The 14,439-nt window shown below is 40.8% G+C and overlaps 1 protein-coding gene across 1 annotated transcript in view; it reads right to left on the reverse strand.

Annotated features, from left to right (window-relative positions):
* Nucleotides 1-10,114, reverse strand: part of map1aa (microtubule-associated protein 1Aa) — a 46,312-nt gene extending 36,198 nt beyond the window's left edge. Inside the window, exons 1-2 of the mRNA XM_061244224.1 lie at nucleotides 10,045-10,114; nucleotides 4,816-4,917 (exon numbers count right to left, since the gene is read on the reverse strand). Coding sequence (XP_061100208.1) covers nucleotides 4,816-4,917; nucleotides 10,045-10,114 — 172 coding nt within the window. The remainder of the gene's footprint in view (nucleotides 1-4,815; nucleotides 4,918-10,044) is intronic.
* Between the last annotated feature and the right edge of the window lie 4,325 nt (nucleotides 10,115-14,439).

Consider the following 14,439-nt stretch of genomic DNA (forward strand, 5'->3'; position numbering starts at 1 on the left):
CTCATCAGATTCTTCTGAATACTGCTCATATCCCTCAATGGATTGGTCCCCGTTAGAGTTGTATTATTTGTGAGAGCTGTAAATCAAATTATATGTGTGATTACACATACACACATGTGATGGGCTTTCCCAGTGGGCTTTCCAGTGCTAAAGGAAAGTATACTGAGCAAATTAAAATGATGATCTTTGTGGTACTTTGGGAAAATGCAGTTGACATGCTGTCATGTTTCCATTTCAAGTACAATAATTAAATTAGTTCCTCCAGTTCTGTTCACTTTTAAATAATTGTAATTGTTTAATTTTTATTATTATTATTACTATTTTTTTAATTTTTTTTATTACAATAACACTGTGACAGTAGTTGAATAAAGAGTGCCATGTCATAAGCACAGTTATATAACACATAAAAGCAGCTCCTATTCTCTTCTAGCTCTCTATGTGTCTATGTCCCAGAGGAGCTAAACACAGACACAGGCAACCGACCAAAAGTATGTTTATTTATTCATCTTTCCTTGTGCTAAAGTCATTTTTTTAAAACAGAGAAAGTACATTTGTTTTTGTATTTTCGTTTGTCTATTTAGAGACAAACACAATGATATCAGGGCAAAGAAAGAGGAGAAGGGTTTTTCGAAAATTTGACCATTGCTGTTCAGATCGGACTGTCAGATTTCAAAACCTTTGCAAAGCCAACACCAATTTATCTCTCCCTCTCTCTACATATGACTTAAGGAAGAAAATCATCCTGTCTGACATGGGACTTCACTGTAGAGAGAACATAAGACTTCCTGAGTAACGGGGTGAACCCCATAGACAGAGTTTGTATGAAGTCCCAGTCATATGTTGTCTCTTTCTAGCTCTAGGGTCAACTCAATGCCTTTTTAGCATGCATTACTGAGTTCTTGTACACTGCTTGTATCTATGAGATATCTTTGTGCTCTACAGCACCCTGTATTGCTCCTGTGCTCACCAGAGCTGTACTCAGCCTGCACTGAGAAAGGGAAGGAGGAGGGGGGCATTATATATTTGGGGGGTTACATTTTTCATTCGAAAGAAGGGGCACACAGGGCAGGGATGACAGGACAGGAGGCATGACGTTGGAAAGATTATTTTGCAGGATAAAAACCAATGAAGGTAATATATATCTATTGAGAGCAAAAGAGGGAGGGGAGGATATGGACAAGGGATGGTATTCTATGATGGAAAGAGGAGAGAAGGAGAAAGAGGGTGAGCGTGAGAACAGCATTGGTTACAGGGGGCAGTGTGGAGCTGTGATATTAGGCACTGCAGCAGAAATATGAACAGATTTGCTACCCCTGCAGCTCAGTAAATATTAATGCAGGCTTCTGCAGTGCTATGCAGAGGTGTGCTGCTGGAGAGAACCAGGGCAGAGCCTCCATTCTGTCCACATTCCACATGGCAGAGTGGCCTGTGTGAGAATCAGGGCAGAGCCTCCATTCTGTCCACATGGCAGTGTGGCCTGTGTGAGAATCAGGGCAGAGCCTCCATTCTGTCCACATGGCAGAGTGACCTGTGTGAGAATCAGGGCAGAGCCTCCATTCTGTCCACATGGCAGAGTGACCTGTGTGAGAATCAGGGCAGAGCCTCCATTCTGTCCACATGGCAGTGTGACCTGTGTGAGAATCAGGGCAGAGCCTCCAGTCGGTCCACATGGCAGTGTGACCTGTGTGAACTCAACAACACTGTCTGTGATCACTGCCCTCCAGATCCCTCAGACCTCAGAGTGTTAATCACATCAAATATTTATCGTACTATCTTTGGCTGTGAAATACCTACTGTACAATTTCCTGCACAGATAACCTACAAACATTAGTATAACTGAATAATGTTTATGTACCACTTATAGTACACATTCTACGTATGTATATACAACTAGAACCATCCAAATACTAAATAAAACAATACCAGATTCTATTTTTTTACAGTCACACTGTAGCACATGTAACACACTCAAGTCTGAGTAAACCAGAATATACACTATATACATTCAGTGAGCACTTTATTAGGTAGACCTGCACACCAGCTTGTTAATGCAAATATTTAATCAGCCAATCATATGGCAGCAACAAAATGCATAAAATGTCAGAATGGGAAAGAAATGTGATCTATGTGACTTTGACCGTGGAATGATTGTTGGTGCCAGACAGGGTGGTTTGAGAGTATCTCAGAAATTGCTGAGGTTTAGCATTAACCTCACTGGGGCGACATGGCTCAGGCAGTAAGAGCAGTCGTCTGGCAGTCGGAGGGTTGCCGGTTCGATCCCCTGCCCGGGCTGTGTCAAAGTGACCCTGAGCAAGACACCTAACCCCCAAATGCTCCTGACGAGCTGGTCGGTGCCTTGCATGGCAGCCAATCGCCGTCGGTGTGTGAGTGTGTGTATGAATGGGTGAATGAGAAGCATCAATTGTACAGCACTTTGGATAAAGGTGCTATATAAATGCCAACCATTTACCATTTACCATTAGGCAAATAATACATTTCCCAGCATTGAGTTCCCAATCTGAAGAGAGGGCAGCTACTGCAGTACCCCACTCTCTTGCCTAGAGGGCGCCAGCAGAGGTCTCACGCCACCCCGGGACTGTTCCTTTGCATCCAATCAAGAATTAAATTAATTTACCATTTTCTCTGACTGCACTGACAATCTGTTTTGCAATGCCTTCACCTCAACATTCTCATTAAAGTGTTCTGCTTGTTTAAACCTAATTTCAAAACCTGTAGAAATGTTATTATGCTTGAACCGTATACCATGAGAAATAAGATGATTTAATGGACCTAAAAATCTATGCTCTATAAAGCATTGTTTCACCCCATACCCTATCAACCTCGTTATGCATTTTAAAAGGGCTAGGTTCCATAGATATGCTGACAACGTCAAGAAATGGTCGCTTAATCTTTTATTCTGCCTTTTATCATGGCAAATGCACTCTAACTTACAGGATATGACACTACAGGGTCAATACATATTCTACCAATGTACAATTCGAGGATGAGTGGAGGTGTGATCACATTAGGTCTGACCCCAATGCTGATACAATATATCACTAATGCCTCTAATAAGGTGGCATATGATGACAGGTTAGGACTGCAATTCCCATTATATATATTCAGACTTTCCAACTAGCAGCTCAACCTTGCATGGTGAAGGCGACATTAAAAGTCTCAGTTAATGACATTTGGATCTCATGGCAATCCCTTCCACATTAGAATAGACTCGTGGCTCCACATGACCCTCTGATCAGTTTTCTCCCCTGCAGAATGATGCTTTTGCATTAAGGCCATTGATCTGCACTCTCCAGTAATACAACCTGAGCGTGAAGGGCAAGATCGATCGGCCTGCCCAATGGGCAGTATACCCCTATCCCATCTCACAGCCTCAGCTCCTCTTCAAGATCAAACACGACTGGAGAGGCCGGTGAAAAGGAAAAGTCTTCCTGTGGCTCCAAAGCACAAAGTCGATACAACCTGATCTTTTCTCTGCCCGCCCTCTGTGGCCCTTTGCTGAGAGCAAGCAAAAAGTATTTCCGTTTCAATATCAGGCTCACTGCAAGCTGTCTGATGCTGAAGTCTATACTGCTGCAATGCTACTTCAGTGTTCAATGTTTCATCTATTTATTCTCTCTCTGCATCAATGGTGTTCACATTGCTCATCACTGCACACAAAGACACAAAGTGTCCTGCTGACTATGTTTCTCATAATTCAATAAATCTGCTGTTAGAGATGGTAACACTGTCTGTCCCAAAGTGGAGCCACACTGCCATTTTAAACCCACACATGGAAGAGTCGAACAGCATATGTTTGTACTCTCCCAGTGTTGCATAGCACTTGCAGTGTGATATTCCCTGTGAGGTCACACAACAGTAGGATTTGGAAGAGACACCACTGAACCCCTCTCGCATACACACACAAACATACACACACACACACACACGTTATTCCTGTTGGTCTTTGCTAAGCCTTTGTGTTGCTTATCCAACAAATCAATGTGAGTTGGAAACACGTAGATTAGATGTATGGATCCACTGGAAGGCTGTAACTGAGCTATAACTGTAACCAGAGCAGACAGCTACATTTTCCATCAGCTCAGCTGCATGAATCGATTTCTCTCTATATTATTGTAAGTCACTCATGTTAACGATCTATATCTGCTTGATCAAAGACTGTACGACACCTGGAGCCTCTATTTGCCTGAACCACACCTCGGGTAATTAGTCAGAACCCCCTGCCTTCATGCCAGACTAAAAAAAGAGTCCAAAGAGTAGCTGTAGGCCTACATTGTGCCATCACTGCAGCTGGGTGTGGCTGTGTAATCACCATTATATTATGAAACACTGTAGCATTGAAATTGAATAGAAATTGAGAAGGAGGAAGAACGAAGAACGAAGAAGAGTGCTTTCATGGTCAAGTCATAACTCCAGTTCCACAGTGGGCAGTTTTCTAGACTGCTGACTCTGCACCTTCAGGGCACCTTTTCTAGGTTTTAATCAAACCTATTTGGGATATTTTTTGTTATTTGCACGTTACATACACACACTTTGACTGTGATTACCCACCACACTCTTTACACTTAATAAGAGAGGTTAAATAGGCATCCATAAAATTGATTAAAATTCTAGCTGTTTAAAAAGCCTTTCAGAAAAAAAGTAGAAATATTGTAGAAAATGTTGTTTTTTTTCCATTTGGGAATAGGCACCAAACCTGTGAAGTTCATGGTTTTCATCTTGTTAATGTCACAGAGGATCATATTTCAAAGCCCCCCACATGTCCCTTTGACTGCACGGCCCCCCGGAGCGACTGACCTTGGACCCCTGAGGAGAACTGGGCGGAGTGCCGCTCCACAAAGAGCTGGAGTTGCTTGCTGAGGTCGCAGGAGGTCAGGTTGATATCCCATGAGCGAATCCCTGTCACAGCCACAAACAAGCATATGGATCAATAGGGAGGAGCCATTTCACTCATCTCACAATTCAGACAGTCAGAAACCAACAGTGATTCTGTGTGTTTTAGCTACACACAGAAACGCATACACAGATGAGGTTGTGCCTTTAACACTTTGAAGAGTCGATTTTTTCTGGAATGTTTTTTCATAACTCAAAATCAGTGTTCTAGAACGCCATTGCTTTTAATTGGCAGTAATGATTGTTACATCAGCATTAGAATTTCAATTAATAACATATTTGTGAATGGGAAAGTTGTGAGTGATCCTGTTTTTACGCAGCACAGGGAAAGTGGATTAGGGTAGCAGCACAGGGAACAGGGATTAGAGAAGCAGCACAGGGAAAGGGGATTAGGGGAGCAGCACAGGTAAATGAGATTAGAAGAGAAGCACAGGGAACAGGGATTAGAGAAGCAGCACAGGGAAAGGGGATTAGAGAAGCAGTACAGGGAAAGGGGATTAGAAGAGAAGCACAGGGAAAGGGGATTAGAGGAGCAGTACAGGTAAAGGGGATTAGAGAAGCAGCACAGGGAAAGGGGATTAGAGGAGCAGTACAGGGAAAAGGGATTAGAGAAGCAGCACAGGGAAAAGGGATTAGAGAAGCAGCACAGGGAAATGGGATTAGAGGAGCAGTACAGGGAAAGGGGATTAGAGAAGCAGCACAGGGAAATGGGATTAGAAGAGCAGCACAGGGAAATGGGATTCGAGAAGCAGCACAGGGAAATGTGATTAGAAGAGCAGCACAGGGAAAGGGGATTAGAAGAGCAGCACAGGGAAAGGGGATTACAGGAGCAGCACAGGGAAGGGGGATTAGAGAAGCAGCACAGGGAAAGGGGATTACAGGAGCAGCACAGGGAAAGGGGATTAGAGGAGCAGTACAGGGAAAGGGGATTAGAGGAGCAGTACAGGGAAAGGGGATTAGAGAAGCAGCACAGGGAAAGGGGATTAGAGAAAATGCACAGGGAAAGGGGATTAGAGAACAGGGCTGCAGTCAGCAGGCTGCTCAGCATGGCGGCAGTGATGCGGCGCTGTTGTCAGGTCTCATTTAGGAGGAGGAGTCTTCATCAGTGCAGTGCTTCTGTGATTTTCCATTCTCCCGTGTGTCACATTTTAAATTTCCACACTGCCCTCCTCCTCCTCCTCCCCCTCCTCCTCTTCATCCCTTTGCCTTCTTCTGTAAAATCTCCCAATGAAAAGAGATAACCGGGTCTATTTTTAGTTTTCTTTTTTTCTACAGAAATGGAGAGCACTGACCTGTATTATCAGAAGTGCTCTGTCATCGAAATTCATCTTTTAATATATTCTTATGTATTGTATAATTTATTTGAGCATTCACCTTAGCTATTTTTAATCATACAGTAGATTAAATTGGACATTGGCAAACCCACACACATTTACTCTTTTACCTTCACACACACCTACACACACACACACACACACACACAGAAGCATGCATGTACATATACATGCATACATTAACCATACATACGCATGCAGGCACATGCACAAGCACACACAACCAGTGTCAGACAGATCCACAGACACATGGAGGTACACATACGCATGGACAACACACACACACACACACACACACACACAGTGAGAAGGAAGCAGTACTGATGGGAGTATATAGCGTCCAGACACATTCAGATTTAAGACTCAATATGGATCCTGTGATTGGGGAAATAAGGATTGCCCTTGAATTCAGCTCAGTGGGCAGAATCATTTCAGACTGCCGGGGAACAATACATCAAGACCTGTGTCACCTTTCCTACCGAGGACAGATCAGAGAACAGAGTGTGCTGAGGTGTTCAGCTTGATAGAAATAACACTTACCCCTGATGCACTTACTGCAGTTATATCTGCTTTAATGTAGGTGAATCTAATATGTGTGTCTCAGCACTCTGCCTGTGCCCAGCTGTGTGTGTGTGTCAGCACTCTGCCTGTGCTCAGCTGTGTGTGTCACCACTCTGCCTATGCTCAGCTGTGCAGTGAGCATGCTGTGTGTGTCAGCACTCTGCCTGTGCTCAGCTGTACAGTCCATGAGCTGATGAAACTGAGAGAAAGAATTCATTGTCTCCATTGCAGCACCAAGGGCACATTTTAACAGCTGTCTCACACAAGCTCTTGCTCTCGGGTCTCAGAGAAGCCAATACAATCGTAATTCTCTACGGCTCAATTTATGTCGGATGTAATTTGTCCATAAATCCAGTTGCACACACCAGCCTGTACCTGTTTTATTGGTAACCAGTCCTTCCTGCAGTAATCATCTATTCCACATGGGAGTGTAGGGATGGGTGGGGATAATTTATATACGCAGTTAATATATACATATTCATACTTTCTGAGATATTTACAAGTAAAACCTGTTGCTGTGCTTTTGCATTTTATGTATTTTCTTCGTTTATCAGTAGATATCATGTAGAAGATAATCGTCCACCATCGTTTCTTTTAATATTACATTTAATTTATTTACTGAAAATGAGAAAATCTGTGTCAGATTTGGGTCCTTGTCCAAAGGCCAGAGTGTAGTTTAGTGTGGTAGTGTTGGTTTAATTGTTACTCATCTTTGTCTTAATTCTATTCACTCTTAATAACTAATAAGTGTAAATTGAAACACAGCAGAGCTGCCATGACAATAATTATGCAAGTTATAATCTAATTTCAAGTATACTGCAAATCAGGTTTCAGTTTGCAGAAAATAATTGCAGAAATCAAGGCCAGATCTGTGGTTTTAAAACAGCTCTAAGTTAAATTAATTTTTAAGTGAGTTTAAGTGACTTCTTTCAGCACATTATCGTTTCTTAGTGATAAGGCTTATTTTACATTGCAAATCAGCTACATCAACGAATCAGCTCAGCTCACACACATGCATTTGACAAGGAGTACAGCATATTACAGGATATCTAGGTACAGGTGCTATTTATATGTTTACACACAATTAAATCAATCCTCTAAGAAAGGATAAGCAGTGTGACCAGTAACTCTTTCTTTCCTATTTATTACTGGATTACTTCCTGGCTATAGGAAGCCATTGTTGTCTCTGGACTAATTAGAACCAATTAACCTGATGAAGGACCAATGACATCTTTGGAAGGTGTGCAGTGTGTCCGGTGCCAGCAAGTCCATCTTGCCCACTGGCATTCGGCATGAGCCCAAGGCAGTGAGGAGATGAGCCAGGGTCCAGTCACTGGCAGGGAGAGGCACAGCCATGGCAGAACATGGGAGAATTACAGAGCCCTAGGATCAGTCCAGCAGGGCTCCAATATGCTCCCCTCAACACCACTGTGATTTCAGAGAACAGGGAATGTCACATTAGCGCTGAAATGTGCACTGTTCTGCTGTCATGTGTTGTTGAAGTGCTCTTTTTTTAGCATATAAACAGAAACAGAGGGGTTTGTTTTTCTATCTTTTGCTTTTCTATCTTACTCTTGACAGAAGAAATGTTGTGGCAGAATGCTGACTAAGGCATCGGCTGTTTATCTTTGCCAGTAACAGTGCTGAGAGAAAAATGTAAATCTGCCTTGTCCATGATTTTGAATGAGCTTTTTCAATGGATTTGAAGTTCACAATAATGAGGCATGTAAGGATTTTAAGTATATTTTTCATAGTATTATGCTTCCTTAATAATTAATTGAGCCAAATAGTCTTATATGAAAATGATCCACAAACAAGTTACCTAACTCAAATTGTGTTTTTATCACAGAAGGGGTAGGCCTGCCTGGACACATTTGAACTCTCAATAACAATGAACAGTGTTATCTCTGAGTCTCAACCAAGAGTACTTTTCTCTTTAATGTACAATGCATGTATAATCCCTTGACAGTGCTTAATTATCATTCATAAGCCTAATTAAATACAATCTAAAGAAGTACTGTAAGGTCTGGTAATGTCCACTGGTAATGAGGGCTGGAATGCCAAAGACGTCAGAAATCTGACACAATGGCAGAACTAAACCATTAGCATAAGTAGAAAATGACATCAACATAAGTCATGAAAATAAACATCACGTTCTGCTGTGTGTGTGTGTGTGTGTGTGTGTGTGCATGTATATGTGTGTGTGAGCGCACATTAACTATCCTTGCCTATTAAAAACAGCTGGCAGCATCATAATTCTATATTTCAGCAATCCTGTTTTACTCTAGGTAGTGTTGTTTACCAAAACAAAAAGCGGGCAGATAGCCCATATTGTTTACATTCCATATTATCTGTACCACTCGCATCTCAGAGGAGTCTGTTTACCATTTCATGGGACTGGTGATGCAGTCAAGCAAATTATTTAGAATGCAGCAGTATCAAGCCCCCTCCGAGTTATTCATGCAAATGAGCCCTTATCCTGCAGTGTTTGTTTTACAACAACACCACCGAGGAAAACTCGGGAGCAGCAACAACAACACAAGCATTGCCGTTGGTCCTTAACACGCAAAACAATATAAATTATGATCGATGTCATTACACCAAAAAACACACATCAACTAACCTTTTCATGGTGTTATAATATGACTGATTTGGCGCGTTGTTGGCGTTTATGTTGACAAGCTGAATTTCATGTCAGCTGTCGCCGCAGTGTATGTTTTTTTAGAGGACTCACTGGCGGTGGCTGTCTCTGCATACCTCCGTGAGCAGATTTGTTTACAGACAGATACTTAACTCTGCTGAGTAAGCTACCCAGCTGGTGCACCTTTATGGGAATGTAAATAGCATAAGCGATGGGGTTTAGGTCTCCTTTCATTATAATGGAACTCAAATAATTTATGGATTCGAAGTATGTGTTATTTTAATTTTATGTTGTTTATGTATTCATTACGTGAAAGTTACACATTTTAAATGCACGACGAAAAGCTAATTAGTTCTTTATTGTTACTATTAAGAGCAATCATACTATTAGCTAACAAAAGTAAATGATGTATATTGATTTGTAAAGGTAATATTAAGAACACAATATTTACGTCATGCAAACGATTAAGGTATCATTCTTTCAAGTTGCTTTATCTTGCTTATTCTCAGTCTATGTAAATACGAATACCCATTAAAATACTTGTTGCGTAATTTGAAGCGACTAATACAACAAACTCAAAATGCTTATTGCACTCACCCTGCTCAATGTGTTCCCTGACAGACCGGAGCTGGTGTTCTGATGCTACCTCCCCGATGACAATTAGCATATAATAGCTCCCCTGACAAAACGGTAGATTTTCGTCTTGTTGCTCTCCAAGGTGCTGAACTTGCTCGTGCCGCTTTTCGAGGTCCAGTTGCGCGGTGCTCTTGCTTTCTTCCACAACCCTTAACTCAACTCCGGCAGGGATCTCCATGGCAACCGCACACCGGTCAGACGCTGGGCCCTCTTCCATTTCCATGACAACTGCATCCACAAGCTCTCCGACCGAGAAAAGATTGGGGGTGGGCTCCCCAGGATAGTGGACTGCTCACATTTGGACGTATTGTCTCTTTGTGATTGGCTATTGACCCATGCGGCTATTTGATGTCACAGTCAGCCAATGACCATATCCAATGGGAAAGTTTTAAGTACGGGACATGCAAGAAGAGTTCAGCAGGCAAAATATGGTGAATTCCAGTGCTGCAGATAGTGGAGTTCATTTCAGTTCACAATGTACTTCACCTCCTATAAGCACCTCTGGAAAACGCTGTGCAATGTTTTGATTCCTGCAGCTAGCTAGGGTATTTAAAATATCCATTACCTGTAAAGCTCAATATCGCATATTTACAGATTTTTATGAGGCATTGTTCTGTACTGGGCAGGACTGAAACAATTACATCTCTTGTAGCTTTTGTAACTTTTGAAAACTGAACATTCATTTTTTGTCATGATCAAGCGCTCAGTGTTTTATGGCAGCTTTTCAATGGCTACACGGAGACTTGAACCTGCTGACAGCCCAGATTCTACCTTACATAAACAATGTTTCTACAGTTTCTTATGAAGATATTTCATATAGTGAGCAGACACTGATATATGTGTTGGTTTGTGCCCCTCAAACAGTGTTAAGGCAGTATTCTATCAGTTTGGGATAAAGTAGGGTTTGATTACATGGAAATGTATACATTGGATGTTTGCCATTTGAGTTTAATATGCATTTTAAGTTCCAAAATAAAGTCCTAAAAGGGATTGTAATGGTTAATGTTAAAAAACTGTACTTTGTGGTTTGATTAATTAAAAAGATTCCAGGTTCCAAGTAAAATAATAAACATGTCATACTGGCACTAAATTATAGCTACAAAAAAAAAAATAGACTTATAATTGTGTTGTCGTGGTCATTTTAGAGAAAGCAGGAATTGCTGTAGAATGTCTTGCTGTAGAAAGCCTTGTAATACATTTATTATGAAAGAGCCATCAACAGTAATAATGACAATTATAATAATAATGTTTCTAGTATACCTACGACAACTCATAAAATAACAGTAATAAATATGTATAAAAAATATACTATGATTTTACCTTTACTGGAAAATGAAAACATATATGGATTTTTATGCAGTTTTTATTCTTACTTTAATTGAATTCATAGTGCAATAATGATGTAGGCCCAGGAAAGTGAAAACATTCTTAATTCGTAACATCATTTTATTGGTGTGCATGTACTTTAAATGGTTGTATTTACATCAAAAGGGCTTCATGCTAACACAGGGATCTGCAAAGTTGACCTTATCTTGATCGTCTGTGAGTATTTCTGTACAGTATTTCAGAGGTTAATGTAAGGACACACTGTGCCTATCTCTGGCGGATGTGAGCTGAAATTGGAGACAGGAGGCTGTTGTTGTCTTCCAGTACATTCAGGAGAATGGGAGCCATTCCACAAATGCTCACTTCCCAGAGAACGTCACCGCACTGCAGCAATCACCACAATCTGGGCAGGTATCCAAGAGCATAGGGGCTGAGATAGAGGTCCAAAGAGAGAGGCAGGAGAACGGGCAAGAATCAGAGGAGGAAAGATGGAGGGAAGCAGATAAGCAGAGCAGAAGGGTTGAGATAACATGATGTGTAATTATCATCTTCATTCTGGAAACTAATACACATTCTGAATAGTGCTCTCACATTGATCCACACTTTGTATTCCTGGACTCTCATTCCCTCTTGCCTCTGATCCTCCAAAAAATATTTAAATTCTCGTTGGAAATATATGCACCTCACTATGAGAATGTATTGGATTCCTTTTGGTGAGATCATCACATGCTGAGATTTTAAGGGTGCTTTTTAATTACGGTATATTTTCTGGTGTGTCAACCTAGATCGATCACTGGGGTGACAAATCACCGCTTTGCTTCATTCTGTTTTCAGAGCTGAAAATCCTGCCATTCCAGAATTCACAAACACACACCCACACACACACACACACACACACACACACACACATACAAACATATACACAACCAATCAACCAAAATCAATCAGTCACATAAAACACACACAACTGCAATCAGACACACACATACACACATATAAATACACAAGCATGCATGGACTGCGTACGGGCATGTGCGCATACACACACACACACACACACACACACATGCACACAAATAAAGAGGCACTTCAGCATGTATGTAAGGTATTTGGTGTGATTTCCAGCCCCACCACAGTGGCCCATTAAAGAGCTTTATTAGCTCCCTGCGCCAGGGAGGTGACTCTGACTGCTGGCTGCCATGATTGATCACTGCCGCCCCTCCTCCTCCTCTGCATGTACTGCTGGGTTTCTGCCCTTCACAGTGCTGCTCTCAGTGAGTCAGCATAATTGCGGGCAGCATCCCTACACTGCCAGTTTGTAAACAGCGCCCTCTACAGCCTCATACTAGAAAAGCTGTTACACTTCCTTCTGTGTATGTTTTTTTTTTTATTACCAAGACAAAATCAATGTTCAATTGAGGTTATGGTCTTTAGTTGACTTGAAATGCGAAAATTCAAAGCTGCATGGCTGAGATGAACATTGTGCCATAGGTATATGCATCAGACAGCTTTATTTTGGCTTCACAGATGGAAATGTAATTTCCCTGCCTCATCACCAAAGAACAGGCAATTCAAAGGAATTTAAAGCAGGTTGAAATAAATGACACAGAATTAATAGAATTGTGGATTTTAATTCGTTTTCACTGGATTAACTCTACCAAAATGAATAATCTCCTTCTTAATTAAAACAATGTATACTCTACCTTATGAGCCAGTTGCTGCCTGATTGCATAATGCCAAGTCTGGTAGCTAAGAGAATGCATGGACAACAGCAAATGACCCATGTATCATACAGTTTTATCCGATATCCTTTTTTACAACATGATTCAAACCATTTATTATAAAAGATTCTATGAGGTACTCCATTCCATGAAGCCCACAAAGAATCTCTGTATGGGGAAAAAACTATAACTAAACTGTGATGTGAGTATTCCAATTCATTACACTACATTATTGGCATTTGGCAGATTAGACTAAGCAGGAGACAACCCCCCCTGGAACAATGCAGGGTTAAGAGTCTTGCTCAAGGGCCCAACGGCTGTGCAGATCTTATTGTGGCTACACCGGGAATTGAACCGCCGACCTTGCGGGTCCCAGTCATTTACCTTAACCACTACACTATAGGCCACCCAATTAAATGAAAAACCACTTGCATAGGGTTCAAAGTGAATTCAATATTTGCCAAAGAGTATAAAATGGTGAATTTTTGATGGAGACAGCCTGTGTGCCGAAGTATTCAGATTGAGATTCTGCCGAGCCTCTTATCAAGGACAGAGTACTGGGTCCTTCAGCCAGAAGTCCTTCAGAAATACATGGCTGTCTGTCACAGCTGCTCGGTGTGCAAACAAGAGCCCATTACTGAATACACAAACCGCATTTTAAACAAGCTTAACCTTCATCCTGAAAGGAAATTATGGTAATCACTGGTATGTTCATTTATTGTTGCCAACTGACCTTAAAGTTCAAACTTTAATTGACAAATGGCAAATCACATGTTCCAATCCTAATGTTTACAAGTAGAAAAAAAATTAATGTATTCATAGCATTGAACACAGTAACCAGATCAAACCAACTATGCATTTGTATTACACTGATTATTATTTGTATGTGTTGTTTATTTTATCATTATTATTCATATTTAACTCTGTATACAATTATTCAAATTAGACATAACTCTTGATGTTAAACATATGATGTTTTCATCATGATTTATTCACTTATCACAAATATTGTTTTACTTTACACATTCTATACTGAAATAAATATCCAAGTAATCCTATTAATACGTCACATATAATCTATAAGCAATAGCATTTTATAGAAATAGAAATGTATCAAATTAATTTTGTATAAGAATACTCTTTTGTACATTCTAACAATGAGACCACTGACTTAGTATCTTTAATTTCACATCAAATGGATTTCCATATTGAAGTCTGAGTTTCAAAGGAAATTACATGTTTGATTATTAGAGTGAATTCTTTAATAAATTCTGCTTAAAAAGGGGGAACATTAACCATGTTGTAGAAC

Source organism: Conger conger, chromosome 6 (genome assembly GCF_963514075.1).
Source record: "Conger conger chromosome 6, fConCon1.1, whole genome shotgun sequence".
Classification (NCBI taxonomy): Eukaryota; Metazoa; Chordata; class Actinopteri; order Anguilliformes; family Congridae; genus Conger; species Conger conger.